This window comes from Triticum aestivum, chromosome 6A (genome assembly GCF_018294505.1).
Source record: "Triticum aestivum cultivar Chinese Spring chromosome 6A, IWGSC CS RefSeq v2.1, whole genome shotgun sequence".
NCBI lineage: Eukaryota > Viridiplantae > Streptophyta > Magnoliopsida > Poales > Poaceae > Triticum > Triticum aestivum.
In genome coordinates, this window is record NC_057809.1 from 14766436 (window position 1) to 14794135 (window position 27700).

General features: G+C 45.1%; 2 protein-coding genes across 2 annotated transcripts; one reads left to right on the forward strand and one right to left on the reverse strand.

The window, feature by feature from the left end:
- Positions 1–13555: 13555 nt before the first annotated feature.
- On the reverse strand, positions 13556–17317 carry LOC123131681 (protein KINESIN LIGHT CHAIN-RELATED 1). Its single transcript, XM_044551351.1, has 3 exons — positions 16558–17317; positions 15427–16335; positions 13556–14127 (listed from the first exon to the last, which is right to left on the reverse strand). The coding sequence occupies exons 1-3, from the start codon at positions 17232–17234 to the stop codon at positions 13881–13883; spliced, it is 1833 nt and encodes a 610-aa protein (XP_044407286.1). The 5' UTR covers positions 17235–17317; the 3' UTR covers positions 13556–13880.
- Positions 17318–25360: 8043 nt separating this feature from the next.
- LOC123129999 (uncharacterized) lies at positions 25361–27489 on the forward strand. Its single transcript, XM_044549948.1, has 5 exons — positions 25361–25446; positions 25711–25734; positions 26303–26389; positions 26536–26615; positions 27239–27489. Exons 2-5 carry the CDS (start codon positions 25717–25719, stop codon positions 27378–27380), a joined length of 327 nt encoding a protein of 108 aa, XP_044405883.1. The 5' UTR covers positions 25361–25446; positions 25711–25716; the 3' UTR covers positions 27381–27489.
- Positions 27490–27700: the final 211 nt, after the last annotated feature.

Below are 27700 nucleotides of genomic sequence, written 5' to 3' on the forward strand. Positions count from 1 at the left end.
CAGCGGCTGGAGCCAGTTCTCAATCGGCAACAATCTGGAGAAGTTCGATGTCTGCGTCTTCGAGCTCCTCGCCAAGGAGACCATCAAGGTGCACATCTACAGAGCTCAGCTCCTGATAGAACAGTACCTCCACCAAGAACTTAGCGCTGCAATCCAAAACTGAGCTGGGGACCCTAATAGTCAGTCGGGGTAAGAAGAGTATTCAGACGTTTAAGGGATATTTGGAACAAAACCGGTTGTTACTTCCTGATAAACTATGTTTTGCTGGTAAACTTATATTTGAAACAAAACTAGTAAACTACCTGTATGTACAATGTTTTGCACTCGGATTGATGGAAGTGTTGGATTAGTGGTTCTTAAGGTATTGCATCGTGCGAGAAATGATGTTGCGGGCCTGCTGCCATTCCGGTGCTGTATTATGTGAGTAATACATTCTGGATTCTAGTAGTTCCCGGAACCAGTCTCCCATCGTCGAATCTTATACAGCATTTTTCAGGGAAACATGTTATATACAACTAATAATGGATGATCGGGACACTCTTAAGGGGCCAAACAAAATGATCAACAAACTTAGAAAGTAGATGGAAAAGTTACGGCGTGAAAAGTTGATAAGTGATTCTAGGAAGAAAATCAAGTAAGTGCATGCAAACTTTGATTGAAAAACTCCTGGATCAGGAGGAGCTTATCTGGCTACAGCGTGCGCGTGCTAACTGGCTGCTTCACGAAGACCGGAATACATCAATCTTTCATAAAGTGGCAACAGCGCGGAAAAGGAGGAATTGTATTAACAGGCATTTAGATGACACAGGACTTTGGAATGAAGGTATGGATGACATCAATACTACTCCCTCCATTCCTTTATGTGTGGTGTGTTTGTTTCCGATAAAATTCCATAACGTAAGGTGCATTTTTTTCTTCTAGTTCCTCGTAATTCCTTTTTCTACCCTCCAAAATAAAGGGAAAGTATATCTCTCCTGATTGCCTGTAACTCTTCCCTTCCTGGTCTAAGTGATTTACTTGCCGCTGACCAGTGAATTAGTCCAGGGTAATTTATTCCTAAATTCTCTATACTTCTATGCCTTGGTCACCATGCCCAAAAAATACACTTTACATAAAGGAACGGATGGGGTTTCATCTATGAATACTTTACTGAGTTGTTTACCTCTCAAGTTCATGAGCTAAATATGAATGCGATAGCTCAAGTGCATAGTAGGGTGACGTATGCCATGAATGATATCCTCATTGCCCATACACAGCTGAGGAGGCGAAGAGGGCCCTATTTGCCATTGGTGACTTTAAAGCCCCTAATCGGGCAGGCTCCATGCTATCTTTTACAAGCGTTTTTGGTCGATGCTTGGTGATCTTATTTCATATGTATTACATGTTGTTAATTCTAAATCTATGCCACAAGGTTTGGAATGATACTGCAATTGTCATGATTACAGAGGTTATTACCCCGGAGAAAGTTTTACAGTTTAGGCCGATCAGTCTGTGCAATGTGTTGTACAAGGTAATCTAAAAAATGATGGCTGACGGACTTCAAGTTTTTCTGCCTGAGATCATTAGCCCAACCTAGAGCGTGTTCGTTCCTGGGAGACATATAAATGACAATTACTTATTTCTTATGCGAGATTACATACAATCAAACAGAAGAAGGTAGGGAAGGAAGGATGGTGTGCGGACAAGCTTGATATGCACAAATCCTACAATCGAGTTGAGTGGGTGTTTCTGGAAGCTATTCTTGTAATGCTTGGATTCCATGCAGATTGGATTAAGATGATTATGTTCTGTGTTTCTTTTGTGGAATACAAAATGCAGCATAACTCAACAGAAACAGAAGCTGTTAAACCATCAAACGAGACTGTGTCAGAGGGATCCTCTTTCACCTTATCTATTTTTGCTTTGTAGGGGGGGGGGGGGGGGCTTACAGCTCTACTTTCACAGGCCGAGCAAAGTGGAGACCTTATGGGAGTTAAATTTTGTCGTGACGCAGCTGCAGCTATGAATCTTCTTTTTGGAGTCGATTCTTTAGTTCTGATGAAGACCAATGTCACAAAAGCGGCATGCCTAAAATCTGTTCTGGATCTTTACTATTCTGCTTCAGGCCAACTTGTGAGTGTTGAGAAATCAAGTATTTTTCGGTCCAAGTATAGATGTTAATATTAAAGCTCAGGTATGCTGAACACTGGATATTATGACAAAAGCCTTGAATGACATGTACTTGGGCCTACCGACATCATTAGGCATCGACAAAAGTGATAGTTTCAATACTTGATTGATCATCTTGTTCAGAGACTGATAGGATGGAAAGAAAGATGCTTATCTTCAAGTGGGAAAGAGGTGCTCTTGAAATCAGTAGCGCAAGCAATACCAACTTATGTGATGTCCATCTTCAAACTTCCTAATAAAAAATGCAAAAGAATCACAGATGCGATGTCTTGTTTTTGGTGGGGTGATGATACAACTCAAAGAAAGATTCCTTGGTTTGCCCGTGGAAGATGTGCATACAAAGAAGAAAGGAGGAACGGGGTTTAGGGGTATTCACTGCTTTAATCTAGCACTCCTAGCGAGACAAGTGTGACGTCTCATCGACAAAACAGATTCATCATGTGCAACTATTCTAAGGCTAAATGTTTACCAGAAGGTGGGCGCCTTATGAATGCTACATTGAAAACTAAAACATCATATACCTAGCAGAGCATTATGGCTAGGGTGGATACGTTGAGGCAAGGATATATATGGAGGATTGGTGATGGGGAGAAGGTAAATATTTGAGAGGATTCATCAATCCCCCAATCACCCTCGAAAAAATGTTAACGACTAGAGTAACAACCTTCTCTCTTGGGTTTGTGATCTTATTGAACCTTCGACTGCATATTGGGACATACAATTGATGAATCATTTTTTTTGGCAAGTTGATGCCCAAAGGATACAAGCCATTCCGTTGACGCTGCATGAAATCGCAGATTTATTGCTTGGAACCCTACCAAGATTGACATTTTCTCGGTCCACTTGACTTACCAATTAGAATGGGAGGGCCAATTTGGACATAAGATCGAAACTACCCGGGGTCTTCAAGCTCGAATGAAATTTGGAATTCGTTTTGGAATCTCCAGTGCCTAGCAAAGATGAGAAATTTTATATTAGAGAATACTTACAAGAAAAGAGGTACTTAATTTTGTTATTGTACTTTGCTTCCTTTGTTTGTCGGACGAGTAAATACTATGGAGAAAATCACTAGATGGTTTGAAAGTAAAGAAAACAAGAAAAAAAAGTGCAAGTAGAACACGGATTTTATAGATTGTCACTACTAGGGAAAAGCCTAGCAGTAGCATGGGTTGGAGACGTAGTAGTGGCGCGAGGGTGCGCGCTACTGATATGGTGCTACAGCTAATGTTCAGCAGTAGCGCAGGTTGGGAGCGCTACTACTATCCTGCATAGCAGTAGTGCTCTTTGGACGCCCAGCGCTACTAATAGACCTTCCTAGCAGCAGCGTGTTTGTTCCACTGGGCGCTACTACTACACCTCTCTAGCAGTAGCGCCTGGTGGGCTACCCGCGCTACTGGTAAAGTTTGCTATTTTTTATGCTGCATATTGCCGCTGTATTTGTACTGATTTTATATAGTAGTCTTATCATATGATTTTATGATCATGATGAGTTATTATTTCAGTGGGTGAAAGAGACATGGATTAGATTCAAGTGGAGGCAACATGGTGCATATCCAAAGTACTATATTAGTATAATCAAGTTTGGATTGGTAGTACATTCGATCTGCATCATGTGTTACCTCCACTTGAATTTAATCTATGTTTATTTCACCCACTGGTATATATAATAATTGATCATGCTCATAATGATATAACAACTAAGCATCATCATCATTAATAATAACTCATCATCGTTATCATAATAGCAAGTCATACTCATCATCATCATAGTCATCTAACAACTTGTACTCGTTATCATAATAACAAGTCATACTCGTCATCATCATAGTCAGCTAACAATTTCTACTCATTATCATAATAACAAGTCATACTCATCATCACCATTATAGTCATCTAACCAACCCTACTTAATTGTTCTTAGCACATGATCATGAGTATTAGCTAGGACCTACTACCCTCTCTAAGGTAAAATAGCATAAAACAAGATAGGATCTGACTCTCTATTATGGAGAATGGAGATTATCTTGTCTCTAATTCTTGCGCTTTGCACAATGTTGCTTCCAAGTAGCTCCCTATGATTCTTCATACATTTATTCCATTCTTTGATGGTCATGTCTTCATCGGTTTGAAAAATCTTGTATGAACAGCGGTGAAACCTAGGCGGACTTGGCCGTAAGCTAATAACATTATGGCGACCTTTCGGAAACATCAGATCAGGCACACAATCCTTTGGGATTTTCTGTTGAAAAACATAATAATAACGTCGTAGTTAGCAATGTAGTTTAGGTTTAGAAGAATGTATGCAAAAGATGCATGGATTTCGTAATAGTAAAAAATCTTACCATGCCATCTCCATGGATGTTACCGTAGTTCAACACGTGCACTAGTGGCACGTATTGACCATAATGTGCAGGAGTTTCATAATTGATATTGTAATTCTCAACATCAATAATAAATGAGATAAGATGATCTTTCTCCTCATAAGTTAATTCAGAGCCATCAGTGTAGTAGGTTTTGTCTACTATCTTCCGTACATTTTTTGAAGATTGGAAATAAGCTGTCAACTATTTTGAAATAAACAATATACATTACTTAATAAATATGTTTGATAAACTCACATAGAGGTAGAAGTGGAGGCGTATCCACATCGACCCAAATGTCGATAATATCTTTGATCATACTATCTTCGTCGATATTATCTTCGTCAGTGTCATCTTCAGGATCACCAAGATCGAAGGTGACATGCGTACCCTTCTAAAAACCATATGCCTTGCATAGTGCTTCCCAATTCGAGCAACCGAAATGAGAGTATAGGTCACCCCATTGTATAGCTTTACGGGGAAAGCATAACCATGATGTGTAATGAGGTTACCTCTCTGTCTCTCCATATTCTCATGATATTCGAAATCCAGCTTCTCCAAGAGATAGCGTCTTGCATGATAGGGGATGCACTAGTCGAATTGTAAAAGACAAAAAATACACATTGAAGAAGGAGAAGTCATGCTTAATTACGAAAAAAGACTTGTCGTTATTGCGTACCGTTTCAACATCAAAGTTCTCGTCGAGCTTAATACATAAGCACCGACCGTCTACTAGGTGAGGCATGTCACACAGACTCCGGTCGTCGCCGCAGTAGTCACACTCCGGGATCCTATCGTCGTCGTCAGACATTTCCTATGTTCATGATTCAAAGATTAAACTTCTAAAATTTGATATATGTACTACAAAAACTAAATTAGATAATTATTATTCATCAGGGGTTGATTATCAGTTTGTCGAGTCTTTTTTGAAAACTCTCAGCTCATATGGTGTATATGGTGGACACTCCCTCACAGTTATTTTGACAGCCAGTGATGGTAGCTCCTTCCTTCGTTCCCGAGTGCATTGCACCAAAATTTCTAGCACACGGAAACAAAGGAGAAGCGACCCCCATGACAACAGTCGGGATTGTTCCTCTCTGACATTTGTGACCGTCGGTGATGGTCGTTCTTCTCTTCCTTCCCGTACATTACCAAAAGGTCTATCACGAGAAAGAAGAGGAAGAACGACCCCCACAACAACAGGCGGCATTCTTCTTCTCTCATATATGGTGGACACTCCCTCACTGTTTTTTGACTGTCATATATGGAGCTCCAATAGACTTAAAGTCAACCCAAAATGTCGTTAAATGCTCTTTCCGGCAAATCTCACACACTCGATATTTCCTACATTCTAGCACAAGCCATGCTAAAATTCACAGAAAAATCTAGCATGACCTTTGCTAAAAAAGGACATATCGAGAGCTTAAAATTTGCTGGAACGGAAATTAATCAACACTCCAGCAAAACATAGGCCACTCGGAGGTGTTCCCTGCAAACATAGGCCACTTGGGCAAGCACATATCCTATTTCAGCAACACTAGATATACATGTTTATATCTATATCATATTTAAGCAACACTAGCTAGTGCAAAACACTAGATATACATGTTTACTCACTACAGACGATGGCTGTTGAGGGTGTGGGTGTCATCAGTGATCTTCCGGCCGTCGTCGACCGGCTCGTCGGTGATCTACGTACCCTGCACCACATGAGCATTCACACATGAGCACTCAAACTTGATGTTCATTGCATTTCAATGGTTGAAAATATTAACAAAAACATTTCAATATATCTTATATATAATCCTAACATAACTAAATTTGGCAATATAGGTCTCTCTCTCTCTAAACTAGTTCTATTAACCACTTGCTAAATAAACTAGTTCTATTAAACACTTGCTAAAAACAATGCAATGTAAGTGTTCTACTCTACTGAACACTTACTAAAAAAATCATTACCCTAGTTATACCCTAAATTTTCTTACTACAAAATTTTATTACTAAATTTAATACCTAAAAAATTCTATTATTAAAATTTCAAAAACAGAGGGATGTGGAGGGAGGGGTGAGTGAGGGAGGAAGGGAGGAGGAGGACAGATGAGGCAGGGAGGAGGAGGACGGATGAGGTAGGGAGGTAGGAGGGAGGGAGGAGGCGGGAGTGAGGAAGGAGAGGGAGGTGGAAGGAGGGAGGGAGGGATCGGGAGAGGGACGAGGAGGGGAGGGAGGTGGAAGAAGGAGGGATGGAGGAACTACCTCGGTGGAGGAGGAGCAGGAGCAGGAGCATCGGCGGCAGCGGGCGATGACGGTGGTCGGGGAGGGCCGAACGTCGGCGGCGGCAGACGACGAGGTGCGAGGGAGAGTGAGAGTGGAGCGGAGAGGGGAGACTGAGGGGCGGGCGGTGGAGAAGATAGGATGGGTTTAGGAGTAGCGCGTGTCAGGGGAAAGCGCTACTGCTACACGCCATAGCAGAAGCACGGTTTCTGCAAGCGCACTACTACTATACTTAGCCTGGCGGCAACGGTGTGGCAATTATAGTAGTAACGCCTTTTCTTCTTGCCGCGCTACTGCTACGTAGATATCAGTAGCGACCACTCTGACCACGCGCTACTACTATTTAGCATTGTCATTGGTGTGCCAGCCCATATAGGCCTGGCCATCTTAATAGGTAGCGTGAGCCCATGTAATTGCTCGATCAGGCTTCATCTTCCTTGGTCCAAGTTCGCTCGCAGCCATTGTCCGTTCGTCTCGCCGCCGCTGTCTCTTCCGCTCCCCACCCCGACGGACGTGCATGCCGTTGTCTCTTCCGCTCCGTAATAAATTATTCTCCTCTCTCTCTGCCTAACCAGTTATCCTCCTTTCCCTTCCTCTACGGCTGGTTGTAATGATAGTATCATAGCTAGTATCATGCATGTCAACTAGACAATTTTGAGGAGGTGTCATAGCATTAAATGAAGAAAGAGATGGTGGAGTATCATATCATGATACTGTATCGTAATAAATGCTATGCTACTTTGTGTCATGCATGGCAATAAATAAAGTACTACATGATACTGATATATGATACTATGCATTAGGGAGGTAGTATTATACACTAGTATCATATGCATGATACTAGTATATGATACTCCCCATTACAACCAGCCTACTTGGCACAAAAGAAACTGATACGGATCTTCATCTTCGCCGAGACACCGGCAAACGACCACTCCTGTTTGGCTCATGATGTTCGGTCACCTAAACCGTGGTGAGCTCCTCTATTAGTTTCTCCCTCTCTTATTCAAAGGAGTTGCGGTTCCCTCACCATGCTTGCCATTGGTGTCGCCGTAGTCCATAGTAACCTCTTCTTTTCATGTGGTCCATGATTGCAAGACTGAAGCAGACTTAATTTCTCTGATGAGGTTGTGTTTTGAATTTGGCTTGGGATTTTGGGCTAGCCCCGTAATCAGTTTTTCTTGCATCATTTGCTTATGTTATTTCACTGTAACAAGGAACTCAGGATCATCTTTATCTACTATTATTGGTTCAGAAATAATCTATAGTGCCATCCTCGCATTGGTTTTTGCAGGCAGCTAGAAATCATCGTAATATGTGAATCGTATGTACTACCATGTTCATATAGGTGATACACCGGCAATGCAAAAAGGAATATAATTCATCCGCGCCATGTTTCATCAGTTTTCAGCTATACTTTGTTTCTGCACCAGTCTTCGTTTCCTCATATTCAGGTGCTCAGGTGCACAACTTCCATAAACTGCACATGTGGAGTACAGCTATTCATCAACTCTCCATTTTTGATTGAGCTGCAGCAAATGGTCAGTTACTAATTCCGTGTGATTGTTCTTCTAAACAAGTCCCTTAAAATAACTCTTTTTATTTCCTCTACCAGACAAAGCAATCGAGATCTCATTACTTTACCCATGTCCCTTCAATTCTATTAGTCAGATCGAGCCATCACTCGCACCGATGAAAGCAAGCAGGAACTCATTGGATTTTGTGAGTTGGATTTCTATATCATTTGCATCGGTGTCCCGGCAAGGTAAATAGGATTCCATAATTCATGGTTTATCTTAATACCCTAATTCATTCCTTTTACTTTCTCAAATCTGAAAGTATATGTTATTATTAATGGATGTTCACCTTTTTTGCGAAAAGATACATATTCAGCTTGATCATGAATAAGCAACCAATTAGCCATCATAGTTCTATATTGAATAATCTATGCTTCTACAAATCATTATCTATGTTGCGGATGTTGTTGATAGAAGTTTTGGCTATACATAGAACACTGGTGTACATGTTATTTGTGTACGCAGTCAATAACTTTTTTGTTTGGTCCAGTTAGTGAAATCAATATACATATATTTTAGTTCCAGAAATACGTTTAATCTATTTCATCTTTGTCTCATGTTTTGTAAGCATAGTTATATTTATGATACTGCATGTCTACATACAAGTCCATTGGAGGACTAATTTCACGTGCATCTTCCATCTGAGTAGGTACAAATTTAACTAAACTATTACTATTGCTCTTGCATTAGTTGAGCAGTTCAAAAACTTCTATTTCTTATACAATACATTGCTCAGTAAAATTTTACATATGCTTGGGGCAAATTTGGGATGAAGCTAAAGGCGTTGTTCTTTTCCAAAACCACTTTAGACCAGCTAAGTATCAAATATTAGTATACGTACTAATTTGTTTGGATTGTTATTATACAAATCTTAATTTGTTTTTCTCGAGGGAGAAACCTAATATGAGTACTAATTCTTTGCGAGGATGTAACAAACTGTACTTGCAGTCAATGTCACTTTTATTTTTTTCATGTCTTTTTTCTATTGGGAAGTGTTTGTTCAAAGCTTTTTATAAAATGCATGAAGTGCCGCAGCAACGCGCGGGGAATCTTCTAGTTTATTAAAAGTTAACAACTATTCAGTGTGGATGTTTTATTCCTCAATCAAGACTAAGATTTAATTGAACACAATGAATTTCTCTTGGTAAATTTATTCTACTTGACTTAACACTTGTTTGTATTCTTTGGTAGGTACCTGATTATAATTGATGATCTATGGGATACACCATCATGGGATTTTCTTAAAAGTGCTTTTCCAGATAATGGTCTTGGCAGCAGAGTACTAATAACTACAAGAATACAAAATGTGGCTAAGGCTTGTTGCTCTCATTGCAGTGATAATATTTTCGAAATGAAGCCACTTAACAATGAAGACTCAAGAAGACTGTTTTTTGGTAGGATATTCAACTCTAAAGAAGCTTGCCCTCACCAGCTTCGATATGTTTCTACTGAAATTCTCAAAAAATGTGATGGTTTGCCTCTTGCAATCATTAGTATATCATGCATTCTAGCAACTGAAGGTTTCGACCAAGAGGAGTGGGAACATGTACAGAATTATCTAGGTTCGGGGAAAAAAATCTCATGTTGGAAGGGATGAGGAAAATCTTAGACCTCAGCTACAGAAACATTCCTCCACGTCTCAAGACATGCTTGTCATATCTTGGCATGTATCATTGGAGATCACTACATAGTGTTATTCCTGGCAGAGCCATTCTTACGGCCAATCATGTGAAGGTGAACGATCACTGCCCTACATGTAACTGTGGACCTGACAATATCAGACACTTCATCTTTGAATGTGCAAGGACGGTGGAAGTTTGGAGGCAACTCGGTCTACATGATGTTATTAAAAGAGCTTGCTTGATTGACCTAGAAGAAGAAGCAGTCCTGGAGTACCTGCTACTGCTAGGTATGGAGGACATTGAGATTCATATCCTAGGGCTATCCAAGTTGAGAGAAATGGTGCCTACAACGGCTTGGTATCTTTGTTTTGAGCATGGGAAAGTTTACCATGGAGAAGAGAACCAAAGCCTTCACAAATCAACATTGCAATACGTGGGCTTTCTGTGAACTATAGCCTAGCTTGTATGCCGAAAACTAAAATGTGTATCCTTGCTTGGGAAAACCGAAGTCCGATTATATGAAACTAAATGTGGATGCGGGTTTTGACTGTGATTCAATTGAAGGGGCCTGGCGCTGTTATCTTTGACCACAATGGAAAGTTCATTGTCGCAGCAAATGAAAAAGTGGAGATTTTCTATGACTTGTTTACAACATAAGCATTGGCAGTGAGATTCGGCTTGAATATCGCACGAACTATGGTTGTAGCAAGATTGAGATCAACTCGGATAGCATGGAAGTTATTGAAGCTTTGAGAGACAGTAATTCTTCATTGGTGGCCAGTCCAATATTTGATGACTATTATTTTATGTCTCTTGACCTTAATCATGTGATCTATGATCATTGTAATAGAGAAAGTAATCAAGTAGCTCATGAACTGGCTAGGATAGCTAGAGTTTCTCCTCCTTCTGTCTGGATGGATTCAACACTGGATGCGGTGGGTTCCATGCTTGTAAATGATGCAACATTGCTAACGAGTGAATAAAGGAGGTGAATTTTTTCATCAAAAAAAAAACTAATGATAGAGTATCTTCTAAGTTCCTTCTATGTCTGCTCAAAACGGAGCGCTCTCCTTCTACGAGGAGGGATGTGCAAGGTTGTCAACCTATGATTAGGGTGTGGTGGTGCTTCGGCCTAGCAATAGCGAGATATCTTGCTTATTGCGAGATGTCACCCTCCTGCCTCTACGCTCGGTTCAGCTCTCGCCTTAGTGAGGCGGTCCGATAGAGCAGTTATGGAACCGTTCTGTAGAACTTTTCACACATTTTTCCTTTTTTCAATTTTTTCCAATGATTTTCTTTGGTTTTTGGTTTATGTGTGTTTTTTCTATTGTTTCGTTTCATTTTTTCTATTAGTAATTTGTTGTTGTTTTATTTTTCAAATACATATTGACTTTATTTAAAATATGTTGTACTTTTCTCGTATATAGTTCAACATTTTTTAGATACATGTTAAATATTTTTGAAATACAGTTTTTTTCAAATATGTGTTAAACATTTGTAAAATGTACATTGGATATTTTTTAATACACGACAAGATATTTTTTTACCACAGATTGAACATTTTTCATTTAGATACAAATCTCCTCGATTTGGAACCTCCTAGTGCGTCCTGGGTTGTGTTGGTCTCTATGTGTCCCACGTGTAATAGGGTATATGAGCTGTGTGGGTTTCTAACGGGCCCAGGTTGTCAGCCTGGGATTAGAGGGTGTGATGGCGCGACGGCCCGGCAACACCCACCTGTGGCTTTCTTTTTGTTTTTTCTGTGTTTTCTTTATTTATTTTTAAATCTGTGTTTTCTCTATTTGTTTTCTTTCAAGTTTTTACTTTTTATAATTTTTTTATTGCTTTTTATTTTTCCAATAAATGTTAAATTTATTTAAATACATGTTGAACTTTTTTTGTATACACGTTTTCCCTAAGATCAAGTTTTCACCTGGAGCAACATGAAGGGAGGAAACGGTGCACGCGACTGCCGCCCTCGTCAGCCTGGACAACCTCCGCCGAACCAGGGTTCTGCCAGACGTCAGAGCCCCTCAACACCATTGCCATGCTATGTCGAACACCACCAAACATGCCACACGCGTGGCCATGGCTACCCGACCACACCCAAGACACACTCTTCGCCCACAAACACCTCGTCTCCTGCTGCCAGGGCGACCGCCCTGCATCTAGGCAACCCCGCGACCAATCAAAAGCCTTGGCTTTGGCCTGACTAGTAGATCCCGATCGATGGAGCTGGCAACAACCACCCTGCCTCGAACATCACCACACCTTCGTCAGCAAGCACACGACCATGGGAAGGAGGAGTAGGAGGAGCGAACGCATCCATGATCAGCGCACCCCTACACTAGCAATGGGTGGCCCGACCACGTCGGAGCCTTCCATCCTTCCTGCCAACCTTCCCATCGGACACACCCCAATGTCGCCTCACCGTGGCAGCTGACGTAGCTCGACGCGAGGCCACCAACGACCACCCCGCCCATAGACAAGGGGAACCAAATCAACCAACACCTGCAGCCACGAGAGCTCACCGCAGAGGCCACCCCGTGCCGCCCGCCATTGTTCAGGCGCCAGACCAGGGAGGTCCCGGCTGGATCCCGGCTAGCATGCACCGCCAGATCCTGATTCCGTGCAGCAGCCGCGCCACTAAGCGAAGTCCAGGTCGTTGTTGTGCCACCGCCGCTGTCCTGAACGTCTGTCGCTGCTCCCACGCAAGAGTGACGCCGCCGTTTGCATAGGCCATCCCGTGCCAGCCCCATGGAACATTTTTAAACATTTTTTTCTTTTTTCTCTTTTACATTTAAGAATAAGGATGGCTTTTTGAAATTCATGAGTATTTTTAAAATCCACAAACATATTGAAAGTTCACGAGTATTTTTCAAGTCCATGACCATTTTTACATTTGCTATCTTTTTTTCAAATTTGCACACAATGTTGCAGACCCACAAATGTTTTCTAAAATCGTGAGCATTTTTAAACATTTATGTTTTTTTAATTTGCAACATTTTTAAAAAAAAAATCCGTAAACAACTTTTGATTCAACAAACTTTTTCATTGAAATAAATAATATTTGATCTTTCTAAGCTAACACTGGAGTGAGCGGAAAACAATCTAAGAGAGCGGAAGAAAACTAAGCGAGAGAGTGGAACCGAGTGAGCTTTTGCTTCCTAAGCTGCCGCATATGAGCATTACAGCAACAATTTCAGCGTGAAATAGGAGTCCCCGCGGGCTCACACAACTAACATTGCCGACACCGTGGCCGAAACATGCAAGGACACTACAACTAACATTGCTGACACAGTGGCTGAAACGTGCAAGGACACTACCCACTCACTGAACAACTCCACTCTCCTCTTAAAACAAATACCGTCTTCAACAGCATTTCAAAATGACATACAAATGAAAACAAAAAAACACCGTCGAAACATAATTAAAACCCAAGCCGACGCAGATAAAACTAAAACCAAACAACCAAAGAAGTTGAACCCACTAGTGAAAAACAGCACGCGTTAGCCTCTAGTATGGAGTGAGTAGAAAGCAAATCAAGGAACCACCAGAACAACCAACCAACAGTGTATATATATTGCTTAAATTATCCAGATACAAGAGCAGCAGGAGAGCCCAGTTAACTAACTGTAAAACAAAAGAATTCCCATCATAACACTTAACAAGTGGGTACACAACACCAATCAAGAGTAGATGCAGAACATGTAGAAGAAACTCAAAACAAACTGCAATCACAATCATCTCATCTTCCTTCCTTCCTACTCTACCAGCAACACCTTTCTTTCTTTACACATGCTTCTCTCTCCTCCCTTCCTTTTCTCTCTTTCTCTCTCCTCTTATGTTACAAAGGCCCACACCACTGTTTTCTTCTCAGCTCAGCTCCTGAACCCGAAGTTGGTCCACCGCCTGCCCCCGGAGCCGTCCTTCTTGGCGCCCCGCGCAGCACCGCCGGACCCGAACAGGTTCTCCAGCGACTTCTGCTTCCGGTTCCGGGACCGCCCCGCCTCCTTCAGCAGCTCCGCCAGCCGCTTCTTCTCATCCTCCACGTCCGGGTTCGCCGTGCCCAGCTTCTCCTCCCGCACCTTCAGCACATGCTCCAGGATCTCAATCGCGTCCTCCACCCTGATGGATCATCACAATCAAGTGTCAAGTCATGGAGAAACATTCTTGATAGGCTCTGCCTGATATTTTGCCTGGCAGTGGTTGGTAGGCATTTAGGTGTTGGTTGGGCAGTTGTTTATGATCAGTTGTTCCTTCTGTGGTCATCTTAGTGGCACTTGGTAAGTTTTGTTACTGGTAGAACTGTGGCACTTGGTAAGTTTTGTTATAATGTGATAGCAGAACCCAGAGCATGCTACTTGTTATAGGAAAATATATCAGGTGACAGAAATGGATCATCTAACAGGAAGGACAGGGAACATGAACTAGAATCATTTTGTATACATAACTCATTAGCATGGAGCGACATGTGGGCAACTAGATGATGGACCACTAAAATAAAAGATGCGCTCAGATGGCAGGAATGACCAACCGATAATTCAGCAAGCAATCTCTTGGCTGTGTGCAATTTAAATTAGGTAGCCCACCCCCACCAACCGGTCCGTTCAACATTTAACAAAGCATCATAACTTACAAGTGGAACCCCACATGTTCATCTCTTCAGAGAGCAGAACAAAATCAGCTTCATTACTCCTACAGGTGTAAACAATGAGTGCTAGATGCTGCTACAAGCATATGTGTAACCATAGAGATCCTAAATGCATTATGCACACTGTCAATTCAACAGACGCAGTTGTGCTGATGCCAAGATCACAGGGGAAATGCAATTATGTGTTAAAGTGACAAAGCTGGGTCATATAGGACTGAAGGAAAGACAAAATCATAAATGTAGATGCCATTTGCTTAGGCCTAAATTCAACAGCACCAGTAACAGGTCCAGTGCATGTTAGTTTGGAACTCATGGCCTCATGGGTCACTTGCCATTAATTTAGACCAATTTGTGTAACTCATTAGCTTGCAGCAACATGTGGGTGTCTAGATGATGGACCACTAAGACAGAATGATACCTTCACATGGAAGTGAAGATCAACGCATGATTCGTCAAGCAATATATCGGTTGTTTGCAATTAAATTAAGCAACCTTGCATAGAATAATTAAATCGAGCCACCCACCATATTAAAGATTTTAGAAACCATTAGAACTTCAAAGTACAACCTACTGCTCATGCCTTCAGATAGCACAATAAAACCATAGGGCATGCGCGTTAATCTACAGATGTAAACAATGAGGAGAAGATACCCTTACAGGCATATGGTAACAATTTAGAGATCATACATGCATTATACTACAAGATATGATCAGGTTCTGAATAACATGACTGGGGGTTGCAGAAGAACCTAGTTTGTGTTTTCAAGACATACCTTCCCATGGCATCATAGATCGCAGCCAGGTTGCTGTATACGCCAAGAGTATCAGGATGAGAGGCACCACACTCCTGCTCTAGAACTGCCCGTGCTTCTTCAAACAGCTGTGCAGCCTCATCAATCTTGAACAGCTGTACGCAAGCTAGCCCCATCTGGTTCAGCAGAACACCGAAAAATGCCGACTTCCTTTCCCCACTGGCCCTCAATTTGGAAACCGCGCTCTCGAACGAGTTCCTTGAATCGGCATACCTCCCTATCATGTAGTACAACACACCCATTTGTGCTTCGATCCCAGCAACAGTGCTCCACTGCCCTGGTGAGTCCTCGAGCAACTTCAGTGCCCTTTGAAGAAGCTTTAGGGCCTCATCAAGGTCTCCAAGCGCCTCATAGATGGCAGCAATCTCCATTAGGCCTCCAGCAACCTCATCAGGGGCAGCACCAGGCGCGGGCTTTGCATAGACACGGAGAGCATTCTCACAGTAGGATTTGGACTCACGGAGCTTCCCTGTGCGGTGATAGAGATCAGCAAGGCGGACGAAGACAGATGCCACTGAAGGGTGGTCGTCGCCACGGGCAGACTTGAGTACAGTCAAAGCCTTCTGGTATGAGAAGACAGACTCGTCGAAACGAGCAAGGGCCAGGTAAGTGTTGCCTATCGCGACATCAATCGTCGCAACCTCGACGTCGCGTCCATTGGCAACCATGGTCATGGAAGCCAGTACAAGGTGCTCCAGGGCGCCGTCATAGTCACCCTTGGCGTCCAGGATAAGGGCCATCAGCCGGCGATCGGAGGCCTCCTCGAGGGATGCAGGTGCACTGTGCTCCCGGTGGATCTCGAGGGCTTTGCGGCACAGTTTCTCTGCCTCATCGAACTGCAGAGCTTGCACATGCGCTTCCGCCAGATACCTGTCATCGTACAAGAGCAACGCATTTGTTATTTTTGGTCTTTGTCTGTGAATTTCGTAGGTGTTTGCTGTGATCTTAATGCCAATTTTTGCAGAGATCCGCGGCAACATAAAACTAAAACTAAAGGCAGTGAAAAAAGGTGAGATTTTTCTTTTGACGAGTAAAATTGGAGGAGGTGGAAGCAACGGAGAGGGAGATCTAGATCGAGAAAAGGCGACTGACCTGCAGGTCTCGGCGACGCGGGGGTCGCGGTCGCCGAGCGCGGCCATCTGGATCTCGAAGCCCTTGCCGTAGCAGGCGATGGACTCGTCCATGCGGCCGAGCATGGCGTGGGTGTCGCCGAGCTGCATCCAGCCGGAGAAGGCGGCGAGCGCCCACTCCTCCCCCTTGCGCTCATCCACCTCCTCCTCCGGCTGCGGCACCTCCTCACCCTCGGCCACGGGGGCCGGCGCGGGCGGCGGGGTGACGACGGCGACGGCGCGCTCGAGCACGGGCACGGCGTCGGCGTGCCGGCCGAGCCCGCAGTGGATCGCGGCGGCGACGTGGAGGCTCATGGCGAGCTCGAGCTCGGCGCCCTCGCCGCGGCGCTCGAGCGCGCGGGCCGCACGCTCGGCGAACTCGAGCGCGCGCGCCGCGCCCCCGCCCTCGCCGGACACCATGGCGTCCCGCGCCTGCTTGAGCAGGAAGGGGCCCAGATCCGGGTTGTCCAGCGCCGCCTCGTCCGTCGCCTCCGGGTGCTGGCCCTGCCCGAGCGACTTCCGCGCCGGCTTCCCGACGGCGCGGGACGCGGAGGAGGGGGACGGCGACGGCGGCGCCCGCCTCGGCAGCGGCGAGGAGAGCCGCCGCGGCGCCGGCGCCGCGGCCGGCGGCGACGCGTCCGCTGCGGCGAGCCCCGGCATGGTTGCGTGCGGAGGAGGGTAGGTGGGTGGGTGGAGGGGAGTGGGCTAGAGGAGTGGGCTAGAGGAGGAGGCGAGCTGCCATTTGCGGGGTGGGATCTGCGCTAGCTGTGCTGCTTCTTGCTTGACAGGGAAGACTTGAAGCGGCCGCGTCGTGCCTGCCGCGCTGCGGTGGCGCCGTGATGGCAACGGGATGCTTGCCTGGCGTCATGATGGTTCCTCCTCGCCGTTCAATCCATGATCAAGCGAATATCGACGGCTGGGATCGATCGAAACTCTAACTCTGATATATGATGATCTGGAATTCTTCATTTGGCAAAGATGTTTTTGATCCGGCTTTGCTGCATCGAAGGCGAATGGAAATTTGCGAAATTGTACTTGATTTTCTTGGTTGTCGATTCTTTGTTGTGGGATCGCCTTATTTGATTGATGGCGCTGATGGAAGAACCAAAGAATAAATCTCTGCTAAATGAAGATCATCAGGATAAAAAACGGATCGAAGGTTCCTTAAAACCTAAAAGAAAAATGGACTTTTAGATGACTACTTTTCTGGGGGCATTTTTCATCTTCTAATAAACGAAATACTACTGAATGCTCTTTTTTTTTGGAATGTTTAGGGGCATAGCTGCCCTTGGTAGGAAACTTTTAATTATAGACATCACCAATAAAACACATGCTACTGTGCTAGGTTTCAGAAAATTGAAAAGGACAGCTTCACTAGGTCCTACCTGAAATCCTTAATTGGTACCAGGGACTTTGCTTGGAACCATTTAACATCCACAGGCTCTGTTGATGGCATCCTAATGCGGGTGAACTTAGATGTATTTCAAATTATTTCTTGGTCTATCTTAGATTCTTTTTAATATGTTGCAGTGTTAACCTTCAAAGTAATAATAAAGATTTTAGAAGTACTCCCTCCGTTTTTATTTAGTCTGCATATTAGGTTTGACCAAAGTCAAACTTTGCAAAGTTTGACCAAGTTTATAGAAAAATATATAAACATTTACCATAACAAATCTATATGATGTGAAAGTACATTCAATAATGAATCTAGTGGTATTGATTTTTTATTGTATATGTTAATATTTTTGTTTATGAACTTAGTCAAAGTTCACAAAGCTTGACTTTGACCAAAGCTAATATGCGGACTAAATAAAAACGGAGGGAGTACAGTTTATGGCTCACCTTACGAGGAAGGAAAGAAGCGTTCATATCTGTGTTGCATAGCATGTTCATAGAGGTTTCCACTCTTACTTTGATAGGTGGAGATTATAACCTCGTTAGGTGTTCTACAAATAAGAGTAATGATGTCATTAACCACAAATAGGGTGACAATTCAATGACTTGATTGAAATTTGGTGGTTATTAGAGATTAAACTTTTCAGTAGGAGATCTGCTTGGACCAATAATCAGGCTGACTTAATTATGTCAACCATAGATAGGCTCTTCTATGACACATAATTAGGTAAGATTTTTCTTTGGCTGCTTATAGAGCCTTACCTAGATGCGGTAGTGATCATACCCCTTTGATCCAGAACTCTGGCTTGATCTCTCCCCTAAATCCAGTAGCTACAGACTTGAAAAGTGGTGGCTACTGAGAGAAGATTTTAAAGGCTTAGTGACCAAAATTTAGAATGAACCAACTTCTTCTGAAAACACCTATTGACATATGGCAAGAGAAAATTAGAAATCTTAGAAGCACCAAAGGGTGGAGCTCTAATGAAGAGGCCAACCTCGGGAGATCTAAAAAGGTCCTATTACATGAGTATGATAAGTTAGATATTAAAGCTGGATCCTCAGACTTATCTGAAGCTGAATTTTCTACTTAAATTCATTCACTCATAGTTGCAAAATGGGTGGCTCCAAGAAGAAACCAAAGCCAAATAAGGGCCTAGGGGTAAGGATATTAAGGAGGGAGATAGGAATACTGCATATTTCCATGTAGTAGATAACCAAAGGAGAAGGAAAACCTCTATTCAATCTTCGGATGGGCATGTTGTTCCAGTGAATGAGGTTAAAGGTATGTTGAGGGTAGCTACTGACTACTACAAAGAACTCTTTAATCTAGAAGACATACAAGGCTTTAATTTAAATGTTACTCCCTCCATCCCATAATGTAAGATGTCCAAATAATGATTCAAATTATTATTCTCATATGCAGTTTAAATTAAAGGAGGGACGCAGGGATTATATGCCTTAAATATGCTGATGATGCTATATTATTCCCAGATAATGATTCAAATCATGCCCAAAACCTAAGATAGTCTTGAACTACTTTGAACAAGTTTCTGGCATAAGAATCAACGACAACAAGAGTAAGCTTATTCCTATCAATATGCAAGATGATTATATCAAGATGTTCCTAAACCTACTAGAATGCAGTGCCAGTAGTTTTCCCATTAGATACCTTGGGATTCCTCTTCACTATGACAAGCTTATAAACGAGGATATTCAACCTCTATAGACAATTTTTTGAAAAGAATTGCTGGTTGGAGAGGGAAGCTCCTCTCACATAAAGGCAGGCTCATGCTTATTCAGGCTTCCTTGCCAGCATTTCTATCTACCTATTGTCCTTCTCTAAATTCCGTAAATGGGCTATTGATATGATCAGTTCCCAGATGGCACATTGCTAGTGGAATGATTTTGAGGGTCATATGAAGCTCCACCTAGCTAACTGGAAACTAGTTTGTATGAAGAAAGTGTTTGGGGGCCTAGGGTCCTAATCTGCAGGAGGTTAATCTCTTGGACCAAAAGACACTCTGAAGGTGATGGGGAACTCTAGAAGCAAATAATAGATCATAAATACAACTCCGACAAACCTAACTTGTTTGTCCCAAGCTCTAATCTTAATGTCTCTAGGTTCTGGAAAGGGAGTCATATCCATAATTCAAGCTCTTAAATTTGGATATAGATGAAAGGTTGGCAAGGGAGATAAGATTGGGTTGTGGGAAGATACCTACTTTGGCACCTCTCCCCTGGATATGCAATTTGGCATGTATATTCTATTTGTAATGAGCAGCCTAAATGTATTAGTGAGGTTTGGGATGGTCATCAACTAAAGCTTTCCTTTAGAAGGATCTTTCATGATAAACTCATGGAACAACAACTAGTGGAGATAGCTAGCAATGTTATATTCACTAAAGATACAAATTCATTGGTTTGGCAGGCGGAGAACAAAGGACAATATTCTACCAGCTCCCTTTACCATGTGATCAACTTCAGAGGGGTACAACCAGATTTTGTTTCTGCTATTTGGAATCTTGAAGTTTGACCTAGCATTCATGTCTTTCTTTGGTTGCTTTCTCATAATAATCTAATGAATAGGGACAATTTTAGGAAAAGGCACATAATCAAAACCTCTAGACTATGTTTTTTGCACTAAAGATGAATATGTGTTTTCATTACTGTTTGATTGTGTTGTAGCTAGAAATCGTTGGTCCTTCATTAGAGACCACTTTAAAGTTTCTTTAGGATGTAATTATGAATCTCTAGCTAGATTCTGGATTTCCAATAATAAGAACTCTGCTTTGAATATTGTCAATTCTGCCCCCGTTTGGTGTTTGTGAAAATATAGGAACTCTAGGATTTTTAACAACACCAAATGGATCTCTGTTATTCTAGTTTTGAGGCTGATCCTGAAAACCACCAGGTTTCGCCCAACCCTATTTCTAGAACAAATTAGATCGAAGTTGATGGGCTTTATAAAAACCCTGATGGAATTTATTCAGAAACCCATGATGATACTAGGTGACTAAAGCAGATGCTGCAAAATGGCCCTGGAATACCACTCCCTCGTGACTTCTGGTGCAAGTTTGAAATCTCTGAACCTGATGGCCATGGCTTTGAATCTGCTGTAAGAAGTGGGATCCGGAAACAAGACCGCCTCGTCTAGCCCGGTTTCCACTCTCGGTAACTACTGGTCACCACAATCGACGTCGCTACTGCCACCGTTGAAGACCAGGCGAGCTGAGCATGTGATTAATTGAAGAAGCTCCATGCTAGCTGTGTTATTTTCCTTCTTGCTCAAGCCTACTCTAGTTACAATTTTTTAGAACCTTTTTTTTTTTTTTTTTTTGTTGAACTGCTCCCTAGGAGCATCTACAGTCGGGCTTCCCAAACATGCCTCAAACGCCCGGGCGGACGGCCCGGTCACTGACCTCCCGAAAATTCGACCCAGACGGACGCCTCAAACGGGCCTCAAATGCACAGGCTGACCGACACCCCTCATATCCAGGCCAAATATGGAGCAGGTATGAAAACGCCCTGGCGCGTCCGCTACGCTGGATCGGCCCACGCTGGCCCACCCGACCCCACATATATTCCCCCGCATCTGCTCGTCGGATGAATCCCTAGCCATTTGACTCCACTCCCCTCCGCCACCCGAGCTCACCTCCGGCAATCTCTGGCCTTCTTTGACATGGCGGGTAGCAGATCTGACTCTGACCAATCCGAATCCGTCAACTGGGGTGTCATCCTGTGCTGGTTGAAGGAGGCAATGGCCGTCCACATTGCACTTCGCCGCTCCTGGGAGGACATCGACCGACAGGATCTGTCCGGCGCGACTCCATGGCGTCGGCTCAACGGGCGCTCGGATCCTCCGGAGCTGGATCATTGACGTCCCGACAGCCTTCAAATCTCTCCTTCCCCATCATCGGACGGGCGGAGTATGAGTCCCACAGGGCCCGGTGTGCCCGCCATAGGAAGGAGAGGATAAGGGCCGCCGAGGTCTGAATCACTGGCGACATGGCGGCTGATGCGGTGGTGCGGGCGGCCGCAGAGGAGGAAGCCATCCGCACCCGCATTGTGAAGAAGCGGTAGCGGGGGAACAGGCTCGTCCTCGCCCGAGAGCAGAATCGGGCGGACCGTTCCATGGGCAGACTACCACCAAAGAAGGAGAAGCTAGGACGACAGTGACGGTTATGAGCAGATCCGGGTTGACCCATACTATGTCCTCAACCGGTACTTCCGCTAGAAGGATGACAATGGCGCCCGGAAGGGCAAGGGCAGCTGGGGATGATCTTCTCCACCATAGCCAAACTTGTCGAATTTTAGTAGTCCGATGACATGCTGCGCTGTAGTAGCCGGATGATGTGTAATGCATAGTTTACGTAGTTGCATGAGGTTATATGGATTTGAGGTACACTAATTGAGAGCATCTCCAGCCGTTGGCCCCCAAGGAGGCGAAAAAAATCACCGCCTAGGGGCATACCGGTGCTAATCGCGTGCTGGGGGCGTGATGCTCCCCAGTCGCCGCGCCCATATTTTTTTAAACAAAATCCAACACAAACAAGGCGCAAAATCAACCAAACTTCGGCGAGTTCATAACATATTTAAAATATTTTACAAAAGAAGAAAAAAAACACTACTAGACCTGCCGTCGCCCTGGCCGTTCCTCGCCGCCCGCTGCCCGCGAAGCTCTACATGCCGAGGAGCCTTTAGAACTTTGTGTAGTCGCTGTCGTCGCCTCCTCCGCGGTCGCTGTCCCTGCTACTCCCTTGCCCAGGGTCGCCGACGCGCGGCGGGTTGGACGGTCCGGGGGCGTCCTCGTCCTCGTCGCTGTCGAGGATCACCACGCCGTTCTCGTCCTCGCGCCCACGCTGGCGGGCGGCTATCTCCTCCAGGGCTTGGCGCTGCCGGACCATCTCGTCGCGGAGGTAGTCATCCCGCGCCCACTTTAGGGCCTCCTTGTCGGAGAAGTCGCGCCGGACTATGGCCTCGTACTCTGCGGGGAGGCCGGGCTCCACCTTCGACCTGACGAGCCGGGCAGAGGTGGGGGAGGACTTGGCGATGCGGATGCCGGAGCTGCGGGTGCGCTGGCTGATCGGTGCGTCCTGGGGCTCCGGCTTGACGTTGAGGAGGGAGGGAGAGCCGGACGAGCGGCCGGACGAGGAGGAGGACGTCGGGTCCATGCGTCTCGGCGTCCACGACCTCCCACGCCGGCGGGAGAAGGAGGGGGGAGCGGGGTACTCCAGCCTGGGCGTGTTGCCGCCCTCGATGTACTCGAGGACGGCCTCCAGCGTACGGCCGGGCACGCCCCACCATCGGCGGCGGCCGTCGGAGTTGAGCCTTCCGGAGGGCACGATGCCATTGGTGGCCTCGAGCTGCTTGGCGTGGCGGCGACGGAAGTACTGCTCCCACAGCGGGCTGTCGGGGCCGTACCTCGGCCCTTCCCTCGCCGCCTGCGGTAGAGAGGCACGAATACGGGCGATCTCCGCACGACGCGCCGCCCCGGTGGGCGGCGGTGGCACCAGGACCCCGCTGGCGCTGATCCTCCAAGCCCCGGGCACCCGCATGTCCGACAGGACCGGGTACTTGGCCTCATTGAGAAGCCGAGCTTCGTCCTCGTGAAGGTGGCGGCGGCCGAAGCCGTTCGCCACCGTGCTGTCGCCTGGAAAAAGCTCGGCCATTGGGTGAACTGGAAAACGACGAGAAGAGAGGGATGAACGGGGGCGTCGAGGAACGGGGGCATCGGCGGTGGGGAGTCTGTGCGTCACCGGTGCGGGAGGGGGCGACCTATATAGGCGGCGCTCGCGTGGCCGTCGTGTGTACGCGTGGCGGGCGAGAGACGTGCGTCGTTCCGTCTTCACTGCGTCGCCCGTAAGGCACCAATGGAGGAGGCTGACCGGCGCGACAGCTTTGGCATTGATTCTGCCGCGGGAACCGAGGCGATGAGGACGACGAAGCGACGAGAAGAGCCGAGTCGCTGCCAAGGAGGGCCCGCCGATTTTCGCGCCAAAAATGATTCGGCTGGCGCCCCCAAGGGCCCCCAGCGCGCCGGGTTCGGCCTGGGTCCGCCGGCGCCAATTTCGGCCCGAGCCGGCGAAAAAGGGCCTTTGGGGACGCGACTGGGCCGATTTTTCGGCGCCGGTGGCCGAAAAATCACCTGGGAGGCCTTGTTGGGGGTGCGGCTGGAGATGCTCTGAGGTGTCTGGTTGTGAGAAGGAAAATTTAAGATTTGACTGGTCAGTATCCACAAACACGGTGTTTGAGGGGTCGGATTTGCCAAATCCAACTGTAAACTCGCCACCGCGGTTTATACCTGATTCGAAGCAAAAAATTGCGCACCACGGTTTACCGACGGCGTCCCTTTAAGCGTGATCTGAAAATGTAATAGTGGGCGCAAAGTCGCACAGATCGAATTAAGTGAGATGACAGCCAGCGAATGTAGTCCAAGATTTAGGTGGCAAGTACTTAGTCGCGTAGAGCCTAGACTAGCTACCGACGACAGTGACAGTGGTTTCAAATATAGCCATGAAGATAGGTTATTAGCTGCTGCTACCACTAGCCTAATAATGCCGGATTATCATGCGCCCACGATTTGACTACTTGGGAAGGACTCCGTCCATATATATCAAGCACATAAAAAAAAAGGAAGAGATGCAGCCATATGAAGCGCGATTGTTCTTGGTGTGGTAGTATGGCAACAAATTAAACCCCTGCCTGCGTAATCTGGCCCTTTAAACAAAACTACAAAAGTGATTGATACATTCCGTCTTGGCTAAAAGTTCAGTACTGTGTCGGCAGGGCATGTTGTTGACCGCGACGCTAGGGAGTGCTTGGCCGATCCGAAGCGAAACGCTAGGCTGGCTGGGATCACAATGGCAGGATATTTCGAGATTGAGATGCTGCAACCACCATCAAGATCGATGGATTTTTTTTTTAAAAAAAGAGGCCCTCGAGCCGAGGAGTGCGGCCTCGATCGGGACTCGGCATCTGGGGCGACGGCAGAGGAGGAGGGGAAAGGAGGGGAGCAGCAACCAACATCTGGGGCGGCGGTGGCTGGACTCCATGAGCTGGCCGGCGACGTCGGTGGTGCTGGATTCGATTTGCAGGAGAGAGAGGGAGGCGTGGCTTCGAATTGGAGAGGGACTCCACCGGCGTCGGCCTGGGCGAGGATTGGTGAAGAACTCCGTTGCCGCTGCGTGCCGTGCTTCTGGATCGAGCGCTGCCTGACCAAGGGATAAGAGTATGAGGTAAAACTAGCCACCATGCTCCTGTGCGGGCTGCATCTCCACATCTCCCGTTTCATTATTTCACCATTGCTGCCTCTTCTCCTCTTCGTTGCTCTGCTTCTTCTCCTGATTTCTCCTTTTCATTTTTTCTCTTTGTGGCGCCGCCGGGGATGAGAGGAGCAGCTGCTGAAGCAGGCGCGGTGCTGGTGCACTGCTGGCGAAGCGGTCGTCGACGGTGCCGTCGACGTCGTCCTTGGCAGAAGGTAAGCCAAGATCAATCTCTCACAATATTCCTTTGTCGTCGGTGTTCTTATGAAACTTAGTGATTGGACTTTCTCTGTTATGTTTCACACATTGCTACTTTTAGTTATCCCCATTGGCTTGTGGATATGCTCCTGCTGAGAGTTTATTTTCTCTATCCAACTTCATTGCAGGTTGGTGCTTCCTCTCCTTCTCACTGCAGCTACCTATGCATGTATTATTCTAGGATTTTGCAAGTTAAATACTCATGTGTGCGAACTGAAAAGTTCTCTATGCAACATCTATTGCAGGTTGGTGTTTCTTACCTATGCCTCTATTATTCTAGGATTTTGGAAGTTAATTGCTCATGTGTGCTGAATTGAAAAGCTCAATGAAAGGCACTTATTTCTATGCACAAATGCTTTTGTTGCTATAAGAATCTGTAGAGAAGAAAGCATTTAGCACTGCTGCCCCTGCTGTACATAATTAGAGGAATAGTTTGGTTCAGTTAGAGGAATTGGTGTTTTTGGATAGTGATGTTTGGGCCAATTCTGGGCTGATCAGTCCATAATTTCAAGCCTCCAAATATAAGTTGTAGTGTAGGTCTCAAGCTTTCCAAAGAGTATTTGTTTGTGCTTTTTGGCCAGCCAGTTTCAGAGCAGCCATCAATTTAATGTGCTGTCCAGGAAGTTATTATCCTGAGCGCAGTTTTTTCATTTGCCAGTTTAGGGCCTGTTAGAGGTTGAATTAAAATAAACTTTCAACATGAAAGTTGTAGATATGTTTCTGTAGATGCTTATACACATATAATTTGTCCAAATTCCTCTTCTCTATCGAATCCTATAAAAATATTAAAGGAGGTTGTACTATGTTGGACAGAATTTCATTCTCAGTTTCATCGGCGTCAGCTTCATCACCAAGAGGACGGACTCCGGAAGGCAGCCTCATCCTAAGGCGCCAGGACCGGTAACTCCCGAAACGTCCATCCTTCCGAACATTATTTTCTGGTGATGGACCGTTAGGGTTTGTGTTCATTGACATTTTGGATTCATATGTGAAGTCTATTTTTGTTAATTACAGTTAATTAATTTCTTAATTCATGGTTGTTTTAGTTGCTGACCATACGATTGGTAGCCTTGGACAGAAGAGGGCCAGCAACAAACAGAAGCAACCACTGTCCTGTCCAGAACATGTATATCTTCAGTTTTGGTTGCCTTCTGTTTACTTGCCAACAAGCGACATTGAGCTCACATATTTACTGTTTGATTTGTTATATACTTAATCTGCTAGACGAAGTGTAAAAGGGAAATTCATGCTCGACAATTTTGTATATTTATAAACCTAGATACTACTCTAATTGGTTTTACTTCTTCCATATATTTTCTCCTCCCAGTGTGTATAAATAGTGCACAAAGTTAATTTCTTTTCCGTCTCCACCGCATCTAATTTTAAAGAAAATAGAGAGGAATCTGAGAGATACACAACCAGAAGAATTTTGTTTTTTTGAGTTTTCGACCGTGTCTAACTTTTGGTAAAAGAGAGAGGAATTTGAGATAGATAGACAACCTGAGGAGCTTTGAACAACTTTGAACGTCCGAGTATGCCGCCGGCCTCCTCGCCGCTGTTGTCGCGTGTCTGGCACCAGTGTGTGGCAGCTGCTGAGATGTGCGCAGTTTACTCCCGGTTCCGTGATGGTGTTGAAAAGCACCTTAACTGAGCCAAGGAATTTAGTAGCTTTGTGGGATGACTAAACAAATTTTTTTGCTCTTCCTATGCTATCTTCTCATATTATAATTTTGGTGTCCTGGTATGCAGGGATCAGCTTTGGTGGCATCCGATGCTGCCAGACCACGGGGTTAGAGCAGAGGAAGCTGACATGGTGTTCGACATTCAGATGGTCATTGTGATCGACCAGATGCGGCGCCTCATGTCACCCCGAGCCTCCAGGGCTTGTTAGCGGTGCTCATAAAGTAAGAATATGCTTGCAAGTGCTCGTTTCCCATATGCTTGCCCATTCCTGTCTCGCATCAAGCTTTCATTTATTTCCCTAAAATTCCTCTAATTTGATGTGTGCATGTCTGAGAAAGAAATTAGAGGAATAAGCTATGGTATGTCTTGGGAAGTACATTATTTCCCTGGCTTGTGAAATTAATGCGCCCAAATTCGCGTACAGTCTGGTTTCGGACTAACAATGCCTCCTTGTGTTATATTGCAACTAAAAAAAGAGATGGACATAATAAAGAAGCTTGGTGAACAAATATATATCTGAACCCTCTA